Genomic DNA, 23263 nt, shown 5'->3' with positions numbered 1-23263 from the left:
TAGAACTCTTTCCACGAGAAGGGGGCAGGAATAGGACCTGGCTGTGCTGCTGGTAACTTGGGGTAAGTGTTGTGCTGGATCTGAACTGTGGGCTATTCCAAGGTATGTTTAAAGAAGGTGATTTTCACTGCTTGGTCTACCTCACCCAAATGTCTTTGGAGATACAAATAAAGAGGAAGCAAAATAGGTTAAAAGATAACCTAAAAAGAGGCAGAATTAACACTGAAGGTTATCCCATTTTTGAAACTGTTGTGTTATCCTTTTGACTTAAAATAGTTTAGAGGTTATGCCAAATTAACTCTTTGCCCAAGTTAAACATTGATTACCTCTCTCTAAAGAGAAGAATAAAAATTAATTCCATTACCTATATTCACTGAAAGAAGAGAGGAAAATTGCCAAGAGCCATATAGCTGAGTGGTAGAAGAAATTCAGCTCTCAGGCTTGAGGGCTGTAAATCCTCAATGTTAATGGAAGTTTTACACAGTCAAAGAGTGAAAGTACAATTTCTGTGTAGCAATAGTGACAACAGTATGGGGGAGAGCTTAGCATGTTAAAGCAGACACACAAATTCCACCCAGCTCCTTGTTCCTTTGTTTCCCAACATTTGTTGAATTCTTCCTACTTTCCATGGTTTATTTAGGAGTTCTTGCAGATGTTTTAGATTTCATCTAATCAAAGGCACTGCTTATGTTGGGTTTTTTTAAAACAATATGAAATACATAATTTAGTATTAAGCTCCATTTTCCAAAACCTCTGTTCCCCTGTGCCTTTTGTTCTCACGTTACCCATTATAAAAATGGACTTACTAACTAGAAATTATTTCTCTAATATTTTCAAGCTTTGACTATTCTGTCTGTTGGTAAAAATTTCATCTATCTCTATAGTGCAAGAATGCTGTGTGGAATTGTGCTCACTAGTATATTTGCAGTTTCACACTTCACCTGAAGAAAAACTCTGATGCAGTTCAGCATTGCTTGCTGAAGAGGTTGAACTGTAGTCGTGGTTTGGGATGAGGTGGTGGAGCACAAGCAGAGCTTTTTCAGGCACAGAACCAGCTGACACAAATGGGAGAAATCAGCAACTCTTCCTAGAAATAACACTCCTCCTGTTTTCCACTGCACATCCCTGCAGCTGGGCAGTGCAAACAGCATCAGTGGCTGGGAGTGAGCAAAGCAGGAGCATTGCTCATCTCTGCCACCCCTGCTAGGGTGTGGCTTGATCTCATGCTCTGCTGTAGCTCAAACCCTGCCTTGAAGACTCTGCAGCTCCCAGACCACCTTCATGCCAGAGGTGCTTGCAGCTCAAAGCAGCTTTGAGAGGAGACACGTCTGGAGCAACATCAACAAAGCTAATTTTGTTTGGTGGGATGAGGTCAGCTGTGAGTCGCTGCTGAAAGAAAGATCCTCCAGAGAGTCCATTGCAGGATGATGAAGTTTTCCTACTTCCTTCCTTCCTTCTTCTCTTCAGTCCCTCTGCTCCTCTCAAGCAAAGCCAAATTAAGAGGTTCCAAGCAGCTGTATGCCAGAAACACCTGTTAAATTTCACAAAGCTTTTCTCTTACGTTCAGTCCACAAGCAAGGAACAAATGGAAGATGAAAAAGTGAAACTTCACCAAAAATCACTTCCTGAAACAATCACTTTCTCATTAACTCACCTCTCTTTGGTGGGCAAAAAGAGAGTGAGCGGACAAATGTGAGTAGGAAATGCTTTACAGTCCAACCCTCCCAGCGATCAAGTGCAAAGACAGCAGAAATGGGTCATTCACACAGGCATACAGGAACTGTCAGCACCAGCAGGCTGGCTGAAGAAGAGCTAGGGGAAAGCTCCAAGCTCACAGTCAAATCATCACCAGAGGAAGTGGAGAGAGAGTCTGAGACTGCAAGACACATGAGTTTCTACAGTGACAGCACTCTTCTGCTATTAATAGGTTTAATCTTGTCTGTTGTGGCATTTGTCCACTAGGTGAGTGGTTTCCTTAAATCCTAGGATTTATTCCCTAGTGAAAAGGTGCAATCCAATTGAAGAACAAAGCCATGGAATTGTCCTTTTTGGTTTGGTACACAAATCCAGATACTGTTCTGTCTCTCAAATGAAAGGAATTGAAAATTCACATACAGAGAATATACAACACTTGCAAGGGAAGACATGGTACTGTTTTACATCAAGTTTCAGCCATACCTGCACTCCAGGGTGGAGTTTACCTGACACATTCTGGATGAAAGTAGGATCTTGGTAGTGACTTTCCCCCATTTGACACAGGCCTGCATGTTAAGAAAGGTACTAAGCTTCTAGCTAACTCATGTGGACTCTCTCCCTTAGCTATTTCTCTCCTTGGCTCCTGGAAGCAGCTGGTTTTAAGTGATATTTATAGAGCAGGGTGTGCTTCTAACTCATCCAAACGGTAGGCCTCCTGCAAACTTTTAAGAGGCCTCTGCTTGTAGCAGCCATAATTTTCTAGATCTTATTAAATGTTTTTCTGGGCACTAGTCTATACCCTTGTGAAATTCCTTGCTGAGCAGATTATAAGGACAGGCAGTGACCCAATAACCTTCATTTTCCTGGGATGATGCAATAGCTGCTTCATGCTCAGGAAGTAGAGCGGGCTGAGCAGAACGAAATGAGCTGCTGAAATTCCCAAGTCAGCATTTTGTTCCCATGCCATTGAGGATAGAATTTCAAAGTGTAGAATGGTCCTTCAAGTTCTGTCTTTTATGAGGTCAGGCTAAATGCTTCCCTTTTATATATGAAGAGAGGGTGATCTTTGCCAGAGTCTGCACTGGGTTTGCTCTTATTTTGATTTCTGCTTTGGTTGAGAGCTGTGTGTAGCAGGAAACACAGCTTTCAACAGCAGTTCAGGCTCTGCTGGAAAGTGGCCCCTGCAAGAAGCAGTGGGCTGCAAAAGCATCAAAGCAAATTAGCAGCAGTGACTCTGTCACTCAAATTTCTCTTTTCTACTCAGTCTCAACTTCAAGATTATATTTGATTTGGGGCAGTGAAAACCATGAATGAAGAACAAAGCTCTGAAGAGGTGGCCAGGCTGTGAGAGAAGTGTAAGGATGTCAACATAAACCTGATACTGAAGGGCAGGTTATAAACACCCAGGATTCTTGACAAGAAAAACCTTTAAGAGCAGTCTACAGGGATCTCCAGAAAAGCATTAAAAAGTATATTAAAACTGGTAGATTGGGTGAAATCACCAGAAAAAGTTTTCTACAGTAGTACTTGCAATAGCAGAGAAATAGACTGGATGCACTAACACACTTGCACATGCATTGGCTTGACTGCAGGTACTGCAAGTAATCTGGGCAGATGTTTAGATTCAGTCACTCAGGATGATTACCCTGGAACCCTAACACTGGGTTCCCATCACAAAGTAAACACTCTGTAAAGGGCAGAGACACAAAGGCCCTGAGGCCAAACCCTTACTGTGACTGTTAAAGCCTGTTTCCCATTCTTGATGTCAAAGCAATTTGACCTCTTAAAGACTAGTCCAGAATTTTCTTCCTGCCTAATCTAATTTAGGACCAATACATATCAATTCCTCTTATGCCAACACTACTGTGAATTTAAATAGCACCCTGTCTTCCAAATCTGCACTCACCTTCTTGCTGTTTGTATGCAGTGGAGCCATATCTGGCTCAGTCTCTTATGCTTAAACAAAACACTTCTTCCTTTGGCTCTCAGAACAGACTCTCATTTCCTTTTGATTTCAGAATTTCTGCCCTTTGAAATGCTGTGCTTAGCAGTTCAAGATTTCTGACCATGGAAGTTTCTGCAGGGGAAAAAAAAGGTGTCAGAGCATTCAAAACTGGTCCCTACAATGAGTCCTGCAGGAGCAGCTCTTTACAGAGCTCGTGGGGCTCTGGGGAAGCAGTTAGGCTGAAGAGCTGCCAAGTGGTTTTTGAGCAAAGAGATGCATTTTTCTTTGAAAATCTAAACAAAGCAACAGGAACTCACTGCTGATGGAAGGGGCTGGACATGAGACTGGACAAGTACTGCTAACACAAGACAATTTTCCAGGGACAATTTTCTAATGTGTAGAAACAAAGCTGCAGCGAGATGCAAAATTTCTCCTTAGGGCTGCAGCATAAAGAATAGTCTGTTCTTAGTCCAGAAGGAAACAAAATCAGATGAATTTGATCCCAAGTAGTGAACAAAAAAATGCCAGGCATTTTCTGGATGTCTGTGTTATTACAGGGAACAGCCAGGGATGAATTATTTGTCTTTGAGCTATACAGCTGTTAAAGTTCTAAGAAATGAAGTCATGGCTTTTAACATGCCCCAGTTACTGCATATATTTTTGTTTGAACTCTAAGGTGGCTTGGACTCTCAGAAATGCACAGATGTCTCAAAATCCACTATTTACTTTTCTGCAAGATCAGAAGGGACTAAAACAACATTTGAGTTCACCTGATTTTAAATATAATTCCGTAATTCCCCATAAGTGGTGTCACTGCAAGTTTAACTTACCCTTTTGACACTGCCATTTTTACTGGCAGGGGCAAGTAGAGATGGTATAATCCTTCTGGAAGCAAATATCTGAAACAAGCCTCAAATGGTCTTCTTGCTGTCTCAATTAATGTATTTTTGCAGTTTTGCTAAACCATTCTATGAACTTGAAAGTTACACAACATTTACCTGCTAGGAAAATCCAAGTGAAGTTCCCCCAGTCCTTATCCTGTTTCCCTTTTGCAATACAGTAAAGATGCTGCAATGTCTTTCATTTTGTCTATTAAAGGATGGAAAGCTGTTACCTCATGTTCTGACCCCCTATCTTTGGTCACAGGGATTATTTTTTTGTCTCCAGCACAGGATTTAGACTTGCCTGTGTTGCAGTGTTTGGCCAGCCCCATTTCTAGGACGCATTCCCACATATCCAAAGCTGTGCTGGCTTCTCAGTTCCAGTGCAATAATGTGGAACCACCAGAGAGAGACCTCTGCAAATCACAAAGCCACTCCCTAACCTGTGCCTGCCCTTACAGCCCCAGAAGGAAACTACAGGCAACTTTCTGTTCTGTATCCAGCAGCTCTCCCTCCACTCAGAGGCAGCCAGGATACCAGGAACCACACAGCATGTTTGGCAGGGGGGAGGAAGGGTGTGAAACAACACAATGAAGGGGAGTACCTGCTGTCTTCATCAACTGACATTGTGAATCTACTCATTATGAATCTACACAGGGATCAAGCAGTTTGAACTCTGTTGTAAGCAAATACTTTTGAAAAATGACCAAATGGAAGGTTCTCTTTTAATGGGTCTTATCCTTAAGATAGGGAAGAAGATCTGAATAGGCCTGACCTCTTCTGAGATGGGTTCAATGGCAGCCTGTTTTATTTTACAGAACATTTAGTCTACAAAATACTCAGCATATTCAGTTTTTCCAGTTCCAGGGGAGAAGTAGGACATCCTATGAAGATAAATGTCTGCATCTAGCCTATTTTCAAATAAGAAGATCTTGAACAAACCAAAATAGGAGGGATCTGGTCATGTAGTAAAGAGCCACTCCTGTGATTTGGACGAGATCTGAGATGGCTCCTGAGCAGTCAAGAAACTAACCAGAAAATTTTCTCTGTGGCCTGAATTGCTGAGCTACAGCATCTGGAAGCATCATAGGCATGTCACAGCAGTGGTTTAGTTTGAGAATTACCCTAAATAGCCTTATTATCACCACTAAATGATAGAGTATAGCAACTGGAATGCAAGCCAAACACAGTGGAATGACCGATGAAGCTCTTTTTCTGAGGTCATCTTGTTGAACTCTTATTTTTTTTCCCCACAGTTTTCACATGTGAAATCTCAGTAACACAAGTCCCAGATCAGAAAAGATCAGCAATATATATGAGATCAGCAACATGCCATTAAAGTTCTCACTCACTTTCATTTTTCTAAGACAAAAAGAAACATTCTTAAAGTTACACTCACACACAAACATTTAGCTAAAATCACTACTGACTTCATAAAGCAAAAGTTCAGTCTTAAAAAAAATTATGTCTTAAAACATAATCATCAGACTGGACCTTGAGAAACTGTGCTAGCCTTTTAGAAATATAGTGTCATTTCAACTCATTTATCATTAAAAAATGCAAACAAAAGATGAATATTTAGAAGAGAGAAAATACTCATGCTTATGTAGCTGAAGGCAAAGAGTAAGTAATTCAGACAGACCAGAATCACTGCAGCTGATTAAAGGCATCTCTGACTAAATTTCAAAACAGGTTCTGTGGCTAAAAGTGTCACACTAAAGGCTTCAGTGCCTCAGGATTGTCATCATATTTTCCAGGAAGCTTTGGGAAAGCAGGAGGCTGATTTAAATAAGCTGCAAAGCTTTTGTCCAAATTATTAAAGCTGTCACTTCTCTTGTAGAAAAATCCAGAGAAAAAGAGTGCATTAAGTCCTAAATGGAAGGGAACTGAGGCTGGTGCCTTAACAGAAGTGGTTACAACATAAGGCAAAGCCAAGGAACTGAGCAAAGATTCTTGCAGCTTAAATTCAACTTTGGAAGACAGGATGTTTGTCTAAAACCTTGGCAGTGAGAGATGGTTATTCTTGGCTCTAATCACAATCACTGTGTAAGTCCCTCTGCTATACAGTTACCAATAAAGAATGCATTTGATTTCTCTGGAACTGACAGAGTGCAGAAACATTAATGCACAAAATAATGTATATATGAACTAGATGGGAATATAAGTATTAACTCTTTGCTGAACATGGCCCCCACTGGTCCATCTAGTTCTGTGTAGATCACACAAACTGGACTAGTTATTGCATTCAGGGCAACCTGCTCTATGGATTTGAACAAATGATCTCCCTTCCTGAAACATAATTTTGCCATCTTTAAAATAGGAGTTGCTCATTTGTAGTGCTCTACAAAGGACAAGTAAGAAATGGGTTTCTAAGACTAGATTATTTTTATTAATGCTTGAAATCTGCTGTGGTGATCTTGGAATGGGTATGATGGAGAAGGTGGTTCTAGCAGCATAGCAGTAAAGCCCCCAGGCCAAGCATTGTCTCTCTGAGGTCTGAAACACTGTCATTTAGAAATCTCTTAAGCATGGCTTAATTCCAAATTGAGGCAACTGTATTGCAGACAGAATATGAAAGATTTAAAAAAAAAAATAATGTAAATATATGCTGCAGCGTTTGGTGAACTGGGACTTGAATACTTTTTCTGGTTTGTAACCAAGGCTGATGAACTACTGTCTGGCAGTACATCCTTAATACACATAATGTATTATGGGTGAACTGGAAAGGGTACAATACAGTGCAAACACATTTATAACGTACCCACTGCCCCAGAATCTGACCATTCTTTCCAACACTTAATCAGGTCAACAGTTTGGTGACTTATATCCAAATTAATTTTAATCAATAACTTAGAATATGCAGTGCAATTTGAATGCAAATACCATCAACTATAATGCTGCAAGAAGCCTCCCTGCTAACCTTTTTACTTGGTCAGTTGCCACTCACAAAATACAAACAGCCACAAAGACCTGATTTTGAACCATGTTCAGAGAAGATGGAGCATAGTACAGGCAGTTATTCTATACAAAAGGGTTATACTAACAGCCTAGGCAGTGCTGAATATTGATCTGTGTGGCATTAAAGATTCCAATTAGTTTTATTAAATTCAGCACTTTAAGAGCAACAAACGTATTTAGAAAATAGCCAGTGACATTTTCTCACTGTCTTAATGCAGCCTCTTTTTCACAACTTGAAAATGCCTCTGACTGTTAAATTAATACTTGATTCAGTACTATGAGCAAGTTTTCATCATCATAAGTTCTGGCCTTCTAAACTTAATGCTCCATGTAATTTTTTAATAAAGAGATGTTTAACTCCATAGCAAAACTTGTTACATATAACCATGCCAAAAGAAACCTCCTTCACCTGGATAAACCCTCACAGCGGACATTTTAGAATGGTACAAAGTCAGCAGCCCTTGTTATCCATTTTAAAAATCAAGAAAATAACCAGGATGGAAATAAAATCATGTTTGTCAGATAAACTTTACACCATCCAAATTAGGCAGTATGTGGCTAAACCCCACATAGTAGTATTTTCCCTGCCACACTAAACACAACTGACTTGCACAGGTGAAAAACTGAAGTGTATGTATTGATAAAAGATGTTCCAGGAGGAAAGAATCTAACTTTCATAAGAGAAGGACAAAGGCAAACAAACTTGTAAAGAAAGGTAAGGTCAAAAGGGATCCAGGCGTGTCAAACATTGTGGTTAGGCAACACTGTGCAAGCAAAAAGGATTAATTTTCCTAGAGCCTCTAAAGTAGTGCCTAGAATGTTCTGAACACAAATTAAAATTGTGCTACACCAAAAAGACAAACAGGCAGCAAACTTGCTAAATTTCTTTTTTTTTTTTTTAGTAGCTTAAAGCATCTATTTTCACAGATATTTGAAAATATTTTAGCCTAAAACAGGCCTAGGGCCTCTACAGTCCCCAATTCATTATTCAGCCAGCCATCACTGATAAAGGAGCTTCTCCAGTCGTTTCTGTCATGAAGAATGAGTGGAAAAAGCTATCACATCATCAGAGATGGAACACACACATCTGGTGAGCCACTTGATGAGCACACAGGATGCCCAAAAGATCCCACTTTGACGTGAGTGTAATTATGCCAGAAACAGCCCCTTCTGGTAACAACATCAAAGTACTTGTATAGCGCAGCTGAGCAGTGGCAAGAGTTCTGGCACAGTTTTCCTACGGAAAACTGGAGTACCTATGTACACAGAGTTGTATTTGACATGGAAAAATGTCAAATTTTACAAATTTTTTACATTTAGAAATGTAAATCATTAAAATATGAAAGCAAAACATGACTTCCCCCCAAAAAAACCTGAACAACAGCAAGTATTGAACATCCTTGAATAACTGGTGTTTGATTTTTCCATATATTTGCGTGGTTAACATGTACTTTAAGGGTATTGAACAGTCCCAAAGGATACCTGATACAAAGACAGTGATATATCATAAAGTAAGCACTCCTAGTTTTCTCTGTGCAGCAGAACTAGAAATGGAACATTCTTCTCTGTCACCTTGGAATTTTAACCTCTTGCAGGCAACTTCAGCCTTATTTTGCTTAGGGAGAAAAATATTCCTTTGCATGACCACCAGTGTGCACAAGTCACAAATACCTGAAAGGGGAAAGAGAAAAAAAAAAGAAAAAAAATCTTTCAAGGGGCTTATTGGCTTATTGTTGGTGAAGACCAAACTAAAACATATTACCTATTTATTTTTATGGCCAGATGAATACTACACAAAATGGTGTGGCAGCATAACCACAAACTTCATGGTGCCACTCTTGGGGTTAAAACTTTAAAAGGAAAGGAAGACATTAAAGTGAGAGCTGAAACCCCTAGAAACTTCAGCATAAAATTTCAAAACTATCTTGAACAGAAGGTTCTTCCACTGCAACAAAGTGCTAGTTTGAGAAAAAACAGGGGTTTGTACTGTTTTTTATTTTTTAAAATGTTTTTTAAAAAGTGACAAAATGGCACTTATAGCTTGGTAAATGAGAGCAATTTCTACCAGAGTGGTGACTCATGTGACTAAACAGTTTTTGCATTTGGCATCACAAACTGTGCCAAACAGAAATGTGTTCTTCCATTAACATGACCAGCCACAATGTGTTTAATGTAAGTAACATGAATATGGAAAAGCAGGTTTCAGAAATCATGACAATTATGGGCAGATAATGCTCTTTGTTAACCATGATGCAATTACATAAGGAGAAAACTTACAGTGTAAGCTACCTGCCCCTAAACCAAGCCCACTCCTAAAGGGGAAAAAAACCCAAAACCCAAGAGGTTACAGAATATGTAGGGATGGTAAATGCCATCCTCCTGGGCTGAACATCTTATCAGTTTGATAAGACTGATGAAAAACAGAAATGCACTCATGATCTCAACATATATAGGTTGAGGAGGTTTCTAGATTGTACTCCTCCCTTCATTAGCAATTAAGTAATGAACATGCAGAAAATCAAAGGGAAAGGGACATAAGAAAAAAAGTCTGAATTCAGTTTTTGTTTCAGAACTTTTCTAACTTTTGAGGCTTCTGAGTATAAAAGTTTAGACAAACGATGAAATATTCAATTTTTTGAACAGTTGGGGAAATGACATTACAGTATTTGTACACAAAGAACTTTGAGGCATTTTGTTTTTAATTTGCATACAATTCTCAGAGTGAATTTCACATGAAGAAGGATGAGATACAACAGAGCTCATTCATCATTTCACAAGTTAACAGAACAAAGTAAACATCTGTCCTTCTTATTAATTAGCATCTACCCCTTACTCCAACTTGTCACTTCCTGCTGCAAGTTCCCATGCCAAAGAAATGGATGGACTAGTTCCAAACTCCACAGATGTTCACATGTGAACTTCAGCAAAACTGCAAATTATAACAGCAAGGAATAAGTTGAAAGACTTTGGATGTCCTTATATTAATGGTTCACAAATGAAGACCTAAAATTCTGAGTAAAAAAATACTTCAGTTGTCCAGCTCAGCTATTCACCTGACTGTGGTTCCTCTATCGAGCACCCAGCTAAGGAAAAAATACTTTCTGTCATGTAAGAGGGGGCACTAAATCAGAAATAGAGAAGTCTCAAAACAGCTGTGCTAAAATGGACTTCCCAAACACTTTTCTCTGGAGCACAGTTTGAACATGCTCTTACCTTCTACATACGGATAAAGTTTTCTAGCTATATAATTTCCATACATAGCTGCATTTGACAAGGATTTTTTGGTTTATATCAAACTGGCAAATACCATCCTGACCCAAGTATATTACATCAGTATTATCCCTACAATAAAATAGTGGCATGGTGTTAAAGAGAGCATCATCTTTCTTCATGCTTTAATGAGATCAAATAACAGTTAAAGGTAGGTTGAAAGGGAAGTAGTAGCAAATCTGTCTTGCAGATCTTTCTGAAAGAGATCAGAAAGTGAAGCTGTCCAGGTAAGAAAAGGAAAGGCATAAGCTGTAAAGGAGTTGAACCTACCAAAAGGAGCAGAAAATCCCCGTCACTTGAGCAGTCTTTATTTAGGTCTTACAACAATAAACACCAGTTTAGCCTTCTGCCCAAAGACTTACAGGAAGCCTTTTTCTTGGTGGAGGATTCCAGACTGTGACACTGTTCACAGCGAGTTGAACACAAACCCGAACTGTGTTGAAGTAGCAAATGAAAGAACTCCCAATAGCACATCTCTGATAGTACAGGGTTTGCATTTGCACACAAGCCTACACATCACAGCACATCTGTCAATGCCAGTGATTCCATTTGAGATACACCATATTTTTCTCATGATTGTAGATTTTCCAGCGACTCTACTGAATCTGAAATATGTCAGTATCAGAGAAGAGACAATAAAAACCTTTTTACACTTCAATATTTATTAATTCTTTAGCAGATTTTTGCTATATATTTAGTACTAGTGTAACAAAATTCCTGATAATTCTGTCTCATGCAGGTAACTTAAATGAGGAGTTAGCACTATCTAAACTGATGAATCTACCATTAGGGGGTTACTGGGGAGTCTACAAGACAGGTGTTTTCTGCAGCAAGGACAACTAGGTGGGTATGCACAGAACACAAGTCAGGCTCAGCTGAACGTACCTGGCTGGATGCAAGGACAGCACAGCCTTCAGAAGGACTGGAGGGGCAACATCCTTTGACCTAAACAGACTTGTCATTATTGTTAGGAGGGCTTGAGTGGAGTTGGAGACATGTTGGAAACTACTGTTAGGAGAGATGGTGTTTCTGTAGTTATTCAAACTACTTAAAGTTGCTGTGATTTGTGTTCTCTTTTTGACATAGTAAAATATGTTACTCTACCCAAGTTGCTATTGTTTAGGTCACAACAGAGATACTGAGAGCATACTGTACCTTTCTGCACAAAGATTGCTGATAGACTGCTGCTATTCCTTCTCTGTAATTCCTTGGTGAATACTTTTTCATCAATAGCAACTATGAAAACAAACTCTCTAGAGTCCAAATTTTTAAAAAATATATTACAGGAAAAACTGTAAATCTACTTGTAAATCACTTATTCTTTTCTCCTACAATTCCCACAGGTTTCAAAACATAATAATTATAAATGTAATTATTAAAATAATAACAAGAGTTGTGATAGTCTTTTGTTGTACTGGGCATTTCCCTTTTTTAACTGAGATACATTCTAACAGAAATACCACAGTACGAACCAGATAATTTCAATAAAAAAACAAAATGCAAACTATTCAGTCCAATGTTAGAGCATGTGTATGTGTGTATAATACTGTAAAAGTAGTCACACATTAGAGGTATATAATTGAAACAGCATTTTCTTTCATGAACCTGCTATTATTGAGGCAGTGACAAGGTTTCCATTTCTTTGTTTTTTGAGCTCTTTAAAGAATGGCTATTGCCACATTATGTAAACCTAAATACTGTACAAGCAGAAGCTTGTTGGTATCAGGTAAGGAATAATACTAGTAGTGCAAACAGCTGCAGAGACAATTCCTCCAGTTTTGGGGTGAACCAGCTATATAACACTGAAAGAGGACAGGCTTCTTCTTCAAACCCACACTCGTGCGTGTTTCTCCACTCAGCTATACATCCTTCTCCATCTTGGTCTTCTTTTTACAAGGGTACTTGGGGGACAACCACCAGCTCATGTGATATTTATCATATGAAAGATTTCTTGACTCTTTTCCTAATATTATCAATATTTTAGAACAAGTCAAGGAACGATAAATACCTCAAGCATCAGGAAAGTGACAATAATACTGACTTAGTATCTTTAGTAAAAAGTGAAACATTCTCTCCTGAGATATAAATCAAGGGAGGAACAGGAATGATGAACCTAACACTGTACCATTATTTGATCATCATGCACCTCAGCTGAGCAGGTGGGAAAGAACAAGTGTTTATTGCCCTCTGCTCATCCAAAGCTATGACAGGCAGTTTATTTAGCTAAGTGCTTGGCATATCAGTATGCTGTCAGAGCAGTTCTCAATGTGCTGTCCCCCTTTAGCTTATTTCTTTAAAAGAAAAAAGGAAAAAAAAAAGAAAACAAAAGAATAAAAAGGAAGAAAAATCTCAGCAGGTTAAAGTTAACCCTCATCTTCTCTCAGCTCTGTGGGTAGAAATTTGTATTGCTGTTGGCGGATCTGAGCCAGTTTTTTCCTTGCCTCTTCCAGCTCTCTCTCCTTCTTCAGCATTTCTTCTTGGGCTGCAATAATCTAGAAAACAGAAGCAGCAAGGAATACTGTCTGAAAAATAGTATTTCTTTCTCTATGACACCACAGTCACAGCTGGCCCACGTGAGCATTCTCCAGAGAAGCACCTAATTTCAATGACTTCATCAGGAATTGCTCAAATATTTCCAGATGCCAGGACTAGCCATCAAGAAAAGTATTTCATTTCCACTTGAAAAAAAAAGAAAAAAAAGAATCTACCACTATAGTTTTACCATGCACCCATGATGAATTTTACAGCTCTTCATTCTCCCAACATTCAGCAGGGTGGGGGTTTAGAACATGTAGAATAAGCACCATATCTTAACATTCTGTATCTCAGAATGTCTGAGTAACAGTAAAATTGAACATTCCTTACTGCAGGTATGCACAGTATTTTCCTGCATCTCAGAGTGCCAAAGAAAAAATGACAGCAGTAGAGACATGCAGAAATAATCAAGTCCAGTATCTTTTAAGTAGCAAGTACAGTATATGATGTACCTCATGCATTAAAAGGAATCTAGAAGTTGGTACCTCAGAGCCTTAAAATCTACTTTTAAATATTGTTATAATTTCCCAATAATTACTATGGTCACAGTAACAAAACATCATTGGTTTTTATCTCTCATTCTCTATTTCTTTGCTTAAATATATGCAAAATCACTGTTTCATTAAGATTTGGGAACATTTGAAGTACATAAGAGAATCCTGAAAAGATCCATTCATTTAATCAGAACAAAACTAAAAGCAATTGGACAATGGTAACTGCTATTACAGCAATGCTCACTGGAGAAGTGCAGCTACCATGCAGGACATCACTGTGCCCTTATGTCAGGGGTTCCATGATAATGAGGCATCAAGTAATTGATTATAGATTTCTCAATAGATTTGTCCAGCCTGCAATGCAGCAGGTGGACATTGTAACACCTCTCATTTCTGTGATGGCTTTTCCCTGCTTTATGTCAGGAGTGATTGTACCAACCTGAGCGATGCCACCCACAAACTTTGTTTTGACCACAACATCATCATCCTCTGCTTTTCCAAATGCTGCTTTTTGGGCTGCCCTGACGAGATTGTCTGATGCACGCTTGACAGCATTTCCTGCAGCCTTTGAGAAAAAGAAGAAATTTAGTAATAAGGAATACACAACTAATATGGATTTGTCTGAACATCAAACAAACATCTTTGCTTGACTGTACAGGAAAGGTATGGGGGTTTTTTCCCCAGTGAAAAGCAAATTAATCTTTGAAAATCAGTGGTACAGAGAGAACAAAATTCCTTTGTTTAAGAAGTTGAAAGTTGGAGAAGTCACAAATGAGATTTTTTTTCCCTGCAGTTTGAAATAAAGCAGTGGATGAAATTACGAGTTATATTATGCTGATCAGACTTTTTTTTTTTTTGAGAAAGAAGAACAGAAACTAAAAACTACTGTATAAAGATCTTGTAAAACAATTACGTTTTTGAATTAATGGACTTCAATCAGGGCAAGTTAGCAACTTCCACAGCCATGGTTATCTCACATTTAAACTTTTTTTTCCTAAAAATTCTCAGATTTCTAGAGAGAAACAGTCAAACATGTGTAATACATCTTTTGTTGTCTGAACTGGATACTGCCAGCAGCCCAAAACAGCCTGCTCCCACATGCTAGAGACACACTGGCACAGGGAAGGGAAGGCACAGCTTCCAACCTTCCCTCCTTCCTAGGCAGGACCAGCTCTGAGCCTGTCCCCCTGCTTTTCCCTGGCCCTATCCCATATTTCCAGCTGCATCTCACTTTCAAATCTTCCTCACCAAAATGATCCAAGGATAAATTATTTAAAATTTGCTCTGCTCAGTCTGGAGCTCATCCAGAAAGAATGGAAACATTTCCAATTGCTTCATTAAGTTTTGGAAGATTCTGTAACAGTGCTTTCCAAATTTACATTCATGGGAAATGCAGTTCACATTGGGGTATGAAGGAAAAAACCAAGACACTCTAAGTCCTGAATCCAGTCTATTGATTAAAGCTATGTAAAACATTTCTGCTGGGGGCAAAGCCAGCTGAAAAGTCTCAGTAGTTTTGGCATGTCCACCAGTAAAAATATTTAGTAGACATCAACTCACTGTTTTTGCTATGATAAAGGACATGATTTCCAAGTGCAAACTGCTCTTCCTTTCATTATTCATTCTGGGACTGAAATGAAGCTTGGTAAAATGGCAGAGTTCAATTTCAGTCCATGCTTGGGCTTGTTTCCTTTTCACATTCCCTTCCAATTTCTCACATTTGATGTGTATTTAATAATATTTGCCCACAATGACAGAGAACCCCAAATTTCCTGTCAGAACTGAGAAAGTCTCTAGTAGTTGAATTTTTCCTGTTTCTGTTGTTTGTTCTGCATTTAAAATTCCTTTGGACCCATCTTAGCACATAGCTATTACAGAACAAATTGCACTATTCCAGTTACTGCCACCTTCCCCACACCCTTTGGCAAAGTCAGTCTTTGACTTTGAAGGTTCAAAGGAACAAGGATTCATTATAAAGCACTAAAACCATCTCAGCCCTATAACTGCCCTATGACATTCCACTGTTTTCTGTAGAAACAAACAGATTTTTCACATATTTTTTTTCTCCTAAATATTGTAACCGTTTTTCTACTTTCAAAAAAAATGATGACATCAGTTCCTCATGCTCAGACAGATACTGAGTCATGTGTATTTCTGCTGAATTTGATTCTGCCTAGCCATACATGAACTGTTGCACTGAGTGTCCATTAGCAGCAGCTGTGCAAGTACAAGAAAAAGGGGAATTTTCACTGTTCACCAAAGGTGGTATAAAAAAGGCAGCTGAAATAGTTGTATGTATGTTCCAGGCTGAGCCTGCAGGGCATGATGTCAGAGAAGGCTGTAGTCATTTTAAAAATTACCATCCTCAAACAAAACTTTTAGAGACTTTAGATTTTACCCATCAAAATACAGTGTTAATTCAGCAGCAGCTGAGAGAAGCTCCACATGAAATGGATGTGTAACATAAAAGGGAACCAGTTTTATCTAAAGAAGCTCACTCAGACTTCAGTTGAGATGTTGCGTTAGATTCTCCTCTTATTTTTGTCTAACAATGATTCTCCATTTTAGAAATGCTCTATCTGCACCTGCTGTGTCTTGACTCCTAGAAACAAAGGAAGTCTGACCACAGCCCAGGCTAGCACTTAGAGAAATACTTGTTGAACACATGCATAATCTTGGAGTGCTGAAGCTCTGTTTACATAGCACTGCCATGGGCTCTCAGTAATTAAAACACAAGTACCTGTAGCCTCCTCATGGCTTCAGAGTCATGATCAGCCTTCACTTTGCAAGCCACAAGCAACTGTGCTGTAGAAGCTGCAACTTGTTTGGCAGATGAGATGAGTTTCTCCTCACTGGCATGGCCCTGAACTGAGGCATTTGCTGCTTCACAGAGATTGCTGGTTGCAGCTGCCACCATTCGGGCCTAGAAGGCAGAAAAAAAAAGTCACTGTGTGTTCCCACAGGACATTATTTCTTCAGAGAACGTGCCAGTTTTCTCAAGAGAAGTAGTTACTCACAGCAGAAATAAGTCCCTGAGACCACTGTCCATCATCAGCTGCATTTGCAGGGATTGCTCCAACCTGAAAAAACAGTTCAGAGATGACTTACAAGAAAACAGAAAATACAATTACTCTCTCTCAGACAAGCAGTAATCCATGAAAAAAAGGAAACACCTGTACCTATGACTCTGCTCAGCACATTCAAGAGCAGAAAATCCAACTGGAAGTCAGTTGTCACAGTAACTGTGCTTCCAGCACACATCTGCCTGCTCAGGAAGTGTCCAACTAACTATACTGCTTCAGCTGACCCATTCTTGGAACACACAGAAGTAATTACCAGAACAACCAGTAATTAGCAGACTACTGGTGGTTGAAGCCACAGCTGAAGCAGCAGTTCCTTAAGTCCCAGGCTTTAAAATAACTTACTTCTCTCTCCATAATACATTTGAATTAACATTATTCTTTCATGTCTTCTGATTTGAGCACTGTGGGAAGGCACAGATCAGAAAGTGTCACAGGAAAGCCCCTTAAGTGCCTTCATGCCTAATAATGGCACTTTAGGAGAGCAGCCCACTTTTCTGCATGGCTTTTCCACTGAAGTGTTCATGGCATCAGCAGTACCAGCAACAATTTGGAGACAGTTTTCTTCCCATATTAGTTGAAAGCAATTAAACTCTAGAGTTGGTTGCCAGACCCACACCCCCAGCTGCATGCATCTGGCTGGTTTTTGGAGAGAAGCTGGAAGATGTGAAATGTAAACATGGTCCAAAAACTTGTGGTTTAAAAGAAATGGAAACAGGCATTTAAGCATAATGAAAATTCCAGGGAATTAAATCAAATCACTAAGTGCAGCATCAACATAAACAGAAGATATGTCCTCTCATAAATATCGTGACACTTATGTAACTAAAAAAAAAATTAAAAAATCAGTTACACAAAAAAACCCCACTAGGTCCCTAAAGTATTTAGGTTTCAAGTTTTTCTTGCCTCATCATCCACTGAATAGGTATTTTTAAGCAGACCACGGATGAAGTGCTTGTTGGTCCTGTTAGAAACAAAAGCACAAGCTTTCCAGAACCCAGGCTGAAGCAGACATCGTAGCCTGATTGTGGGATGACAGAGCCTGCTCTGAGTTATAATCAGGTGAAAATGGAAACCATAGCTATACAACAACAATGGTCCTATAATAAATTGTTCTCACAGGCAACACACCTGGTTGATGTTTAGATTTTATCTTTCAGAGTATACTGACTGTGGAAAATAGTGATGGATGTGAAATGATTTACAGAATCTCAGTTCTGATCACAGCAAAAGGATGCCCCGTGTTGTAAACACTCCTTGCATTGATTCTAACAGTAACTACAGGCATGGCCACTTAAATGTCCTGAATTCACATGCAGGCTTGTGTCCCCATTGAATCACAAGGCACTGAGGGCACAATTACTGAGGCCTTTTGCTGTTCTGGTCCAGAGCAGTATTGTACATGGTGACATTTGGGTTTGGATCCTCAAACTGTTGTGTGGGTCTGTACATTACCAGCTTGAATCACAGATCTTCATGAAGTGAAAAACCCTCACAGCAAAACTCCCAACAACTGAGTAATTTGAAGAGTCAAGCACTTGATTACACTTGTGAGGTTTGAATAAATGTAACTGTGGTATTTTTTAAACAGGTCTGGGCCATGTATTGTAATGAGCAGTTAGCAATTTACATTTTCATTAGTTATTCCCAAGCTCCTTTCCTACTGTTTTGAACAGAACCTTTAGGAAACTAGATGAAATTTTGATGCTTTCCCCCACTACTGTTGTTACATGTCCTGTTTACCCACCTTTCCCTGAGCCACCAGTTCCCTCTGGGCTGCTGAAGCTGACTTCACAAGGGCACTAGTAGCAGCTGCAATGGATTTAGCTGCTTCCAGGATCTGTTCTTCGAAATCCAGAGTCTCATCTGCTTGCTATAACCAAGAAAAAACAATGTTACACATTCACCTGAAAGCAATTATACTTTCAAGACTGAGGACATATACAAAGACAAGAAGATTCTGGAACACATCAGTAAAGTCAGTAAGACCTATAACATCATTTTCTGCAAAGGAGTTTTGTGTGGACTAAAGCTGGGAGTCAACATAAAGTATTTGCTTGCCCTTGTGCCTGCTCACACTGAAACAGAGCATCACACAAGATACTTAAAGCCATCAGCTTTATAGTGCATTACCTCCACTAGAGCTACTCTAAACTACATTCAGAAAAGTGCAGGTCTGAAAAGAACTTCTTGTATTTGCTATCAAGATTATCTCTGTAGTGCCATAATAGTGGCTTCCAAGACTGCTAAACTAGGGAAAGCATTTTCTGAATACTTAAAGACTTAAGGCATTGAAAAAGAACAATGATGAATATGTGTTGTCTCATTCACCTGCAATAAGGAATGTAAAGTAGGTACCAAGTAAGAGCATAGATTTGACAGCTTTCAGTAAGAGCTGTCATTGCACAGAAAGCAGCTTTGTGCAGCAGTCCAGCTCTGTGATCTTGGAGGTAGGAAGCTCCAAAGGTCTGTCTGGAACACTTCAGTCATCCAAGTATGTCTTTCAACAAGCATGTGCAACACCTCCTAATGAGGTTTCTTACTATTTAAAATGTAAATTTATTGTTCTATAAAAACTTTCCTGACCTTCAAATAATTTAAACAAATATTGAAAACATTTGTCCATCTAAGCATGCTTACTAGCCTTTGAACAGTTAACAAAATTAGATAGAGATGAACAGTTATTATTATTTCAAAAGAACCAGGCCTGGGCCTTGTATTCTGATAGTTTTTTTATGTAAAATAATCCAACAGAATGTATTTTTTTTTGGTGAACCCACAAAAAAAGCCCACTGGAATCCAAGGCTGTATGACAAGTAGGGCTAGTGGCTACAGTATCAGGACATCCTATTTTGTGAGAGAAAAGGCTGGTGAAATACAGGTTTATTCTAACTACAACCACAACATTCTTGTGTCACATAACTAACCTTAGAAACACCAGCCAGGTGGGCTGGGAGTTAAAAAATTGGGCACTTCATTTGCAAGTCTAAGCACATCCATCTAAACTTAAGTCAGGTTTAGTTCTCCTGTTACTGCAGTTTGATGAAATAGTCAATTATAAAATAATAAAGGATAATGATAAGTAATTACAAAACAACCCATCAAGCAGCACTCAGTCCTACAGCACTTCACATAACTGTCACATAGCTAAAAGTCCAGGAGATGAAACAACAGTATCCACAGACACCAGAAAAACTGAACCATCTGAAAATCAAAACTGACGTGTAGATAAAGGTGTTTGGCACTTTAATGTTTTTCTTTTTTTTTAGGAAAAGCCACCTAATCCATGAAAGAATATTTGTCTTGCCTTGCTATTGGACTATTCCCATCAACTAAAGTATATGTCTTTGTAATAAAAGAAATTGCTTTGGAAAGTGAGCAAGTCATGTTCCACATAAAATTTTGGCAGTGCTTGCAATGCCACATCATGACCATTATTATACCAAAGTACAATCACACTGGCCCTCTACAGGCCTCAAGCCTTATTTACGAAACTGTTATTTCAGTCATGACATTGCCAGAGTGATTAAATGGAATCCAGTAGAGTATCTATCAGAATTATTGTCCTTATTAAAACAGATGCATATTTGACTTTGATTTGACTAAAGACAAACAGGAATATCAACAAAAATACCACTGACTGACAGTCAATTTAGCAGACTGTTATTGCACTTTTACTTTTGTCCAAGACTTCTTGCTATCAAGTTCTAAAATTCTCATTTCCAACATAAAATATATTATGCGCATTACTCTTTATATGTCAGCAGTGTCAGGAATTCAAACTTAAATGAGTGAGAACTTCAATATCTGCTTATTTATTACAAAGGAGGTGTCAGTCTTTGTTGACGTTTAATAAAGTGCTCATGGCCATAGTGTGATCTACTGGACAGCTGTGTATGTGCCCTAATGGAATTCAATTTGTGAAAAAACAGCCACCAAAAAGATGCTGAACAAAAGCAGTTGTAAGTCAGTTCAGGGTAGTGAGTAGACTAAGTATTGCACACAATTCCCTAGCAAAAATTAGTGCTTTTTAAAGAGAATGCCAAGAAATCAAAGCCTGCATTATCAGAGTGCCATTGTATAATGGCTGGATTAACTTCCACTCTGGAGCAGCAGGTGAAGCTCAACAGGAAAACAGACAGCTAAACCTTAGTATCTCAGATTTTTTTCTCCCCTGTTTACCAAGTCACTTTCTTTCCAATTATACTGAAATCCAGGGCTTGGGAGACCAAGCCATAGGTCAAGTTTCTCAAACTTCCAAGTCTTGCATTTTCTGACATCTCACAACTTCTTTTACTTCTGGGACAAAACCTCTTGACAGTTGATCCCTTCCGTGAAGAATTTATTTTTGGAGCAGCCTTACATAGCACTCAAACTGTTGAATGCCTGTAGGCTTTTCATATTTTCTAACAAATCCTTCTTTCCCAGTCCTTCTCTGTGGTTTTCCCTCCACCATTCTCAGGTGTGACACACATCTAAGGGCTGGATACTCAGTGGGGGAGGCGCAGTGCTCAGCCAGCACTGTCAGTGTGTTACTGCCAAAGCTCTACCAAGAGCATTCCTTAGCAATAAGGACAGGAAGCAGCACAAGACTGGGCACAGCAAAATGCCCTACAAGAAAAGTAAATATTCCACCATTCCCATTGTTAAAAGAGTGTGTCTCCTGGACTGTCTTAAGTTCACACTTGTAAACAGTACTTTCACAATGTGTCAGTTCACAGTCTTCATGAATGAAGTTGAGAGCAATGATGGCAGAAAATATCACATTGTGAGATTTTAGAGCAGGTTTCTTTAGAAAACCAGATCTATGACAAAAGTGATTAGCTTCTCCTTCCTCAAGCAGCCACCATGAAGATCAGCATCTCATTTTCCTCACGCCTGAACTAATATGCTGTTATTAACCATGGACAGCTATAAATGGATTGGAAAATTAAGTCACCAGAACAGACAAACATTAGACTCAAGACAAAGTCTTTAGAATATATTATCCTTAAAATGTTGATTATGCCACTGAAAGCAAAACAAAAAGATATGGTTTTGTAGGGTATTTTAACCATTTTTCTACAGCATCCCATTATTAGGGGTAGCATAAATAAAGTCAGGGTTAATAGGAAAACAAATGAGCCACCAGTCTCATTGCAAAACAGTAGCAAAAATTGCGAAAGACAAACCATTTTATTTTCAAGCACCTCTAATCTACTTTATAATGAGCAAACTAATATGAGTAAGTTACTGCACTGAGCCATGGAAAGCACAATAACCATTTCAGTGAAAGTCAGTTCTTGGCACAGCTGCTGCTCACTGTCACAAAGAGCCCTACACAACTTAGAAGTCCCTCCAAGAGCAACTCTACTGATACAGGAGCACTCCATGTATGTATTTTATACCAGATTAGATTAGGAGTCTACAGGAAGTCTTCTAAACCTGCTTGTGAGTGACTGTACTCCTTCACATTGCCTTCTACTATGTTAAAACCCCCGGAGACAGGGCAGGACACTGTAGGAATATGTTTGATATATAGTTGGATTAAATAACAACCTAATATATCAAACATATCACACAGAGTCCTGCAGAAAAAGGCATCCAGATTTGATTCATCTTGGGTTAAAAAAACAAAGGACCAACTGCTGAAAGCTACCAGCAGGGAACTCTTACTGACAAGACACCCGTGTCTGGAGGCAGAGGCCTGCACAGAAGCATGAAGAGCAGACAGAACAGGGTAGGGACAGCAATGCTGTCTCCTGTTATACCTCAGTGTTTTTTGCCCAGTATTAGCGTGAAGATTTTACTAGATGAAATAGTTTTCTTCTTCTGAAAATTACTAGTTTTGGGGGTTGTTATTTTACAGGAAGTAGCATATTTGCGTAACAGAAGGAACACGTATCTGCATTGCAATACAACTGACTCTCCAAATGGAAAACAGAAAAAATAAGAGTCCACATTCAGGAAAAATGATTGTGCTTAAAGGAACCATGACAGCCAACTCCTGCATGATAAACCATAAAGATCTCATTGCTTCCCAGATCATTTCCCACCTTGAACACTGCAAGGAGAATACTGAACAGGTTTTGTGTTACAGACAGTAGTAACACCAGCTACTCAGGAGAATCCTCAAAGTTCTTCCAAGATATGAGCTCAGAAGACATACAGATATTTACAGGGTGTCAGTGGGGCTGGGGACTACTGGACTAAGCATTTTGGGAGCACACTGACCTGCAGCCAAACAACCAGGATTTAAAGCAAACAAAATAAGCATTGTACAATAAAGCATGGGCAGCAGTTAGCAGGAGTGTGTCTCATTTGAAATTGTTCTCTGGGATAAGATGATTCCCAGCTGCAGAAAATGAAGATGGCTCATGCTATTTGTGTCAGTTTAAGACATTGGGGGGGGGGGGGGGTATGGGG

The 23263-nt window shown here is 39.1% G+C and overlaps 1 protein-coding gene across 7 annotated transcripts in view; it reads right to left on the bottom strand.

Annotated features, from left to right (window-relative positions):
* Window positions 1-10160: 10160 nt before the first annotated feature.
* Window positions 10161-23263, bottom strand: part of TLN2 (talin 2) — a 142992-nt gene continuing 129889 nt past the window's right edge. For all 7 annotated transcript variants that reach the window (XM_041468778.1, XM_041468777.1, XM_041468776.1 and 4 more), the window contains 5 exons: window positions 18606-18731; window positions 16796-16858; window positions 16519-16701; window positions 14218-14343; window positions 10161-13241 (listed from right to left, as the gene is read on the bottom strand). In XM_041468778.1, the coding sequence (XP_041324712.1) occupies window positions 13113-13241; window positions 14218-14343; window positions 16519-16701; window positions 16796-16858; window positions 18606-18731 (627 nt within the window). In that variant the 3' untranslated portion in view covers window positions 10161-13112. The remainder of the gene's footprint in view (window positions 13242-14217; window positions 14344-16518; window positions 16702-16795; window positions 16859-18605; window positions 18732-23263) is intronic.

The sequence above is a fragment of the Pyrgilauda ruficollis genome, unplaced genomic scaffold (assembly GCF_017590135.1).
Source record: "Pyrgilauda ruficollis isolate IOZ18807 unplaced genomic scaffold, ASM1759013v1 scaffold23, whole genome shotgun sequence".
Classification (NCBI taxonomy): Eukaryota; Metazoa; Chordata; class Aves; order Passeriformes; family Passeridae; genus Pyrgilauda; species Pyrgilauda ruficollis.
This window is presented reverse-complemented; position numbering and strand designations above follow the sequence as displayed.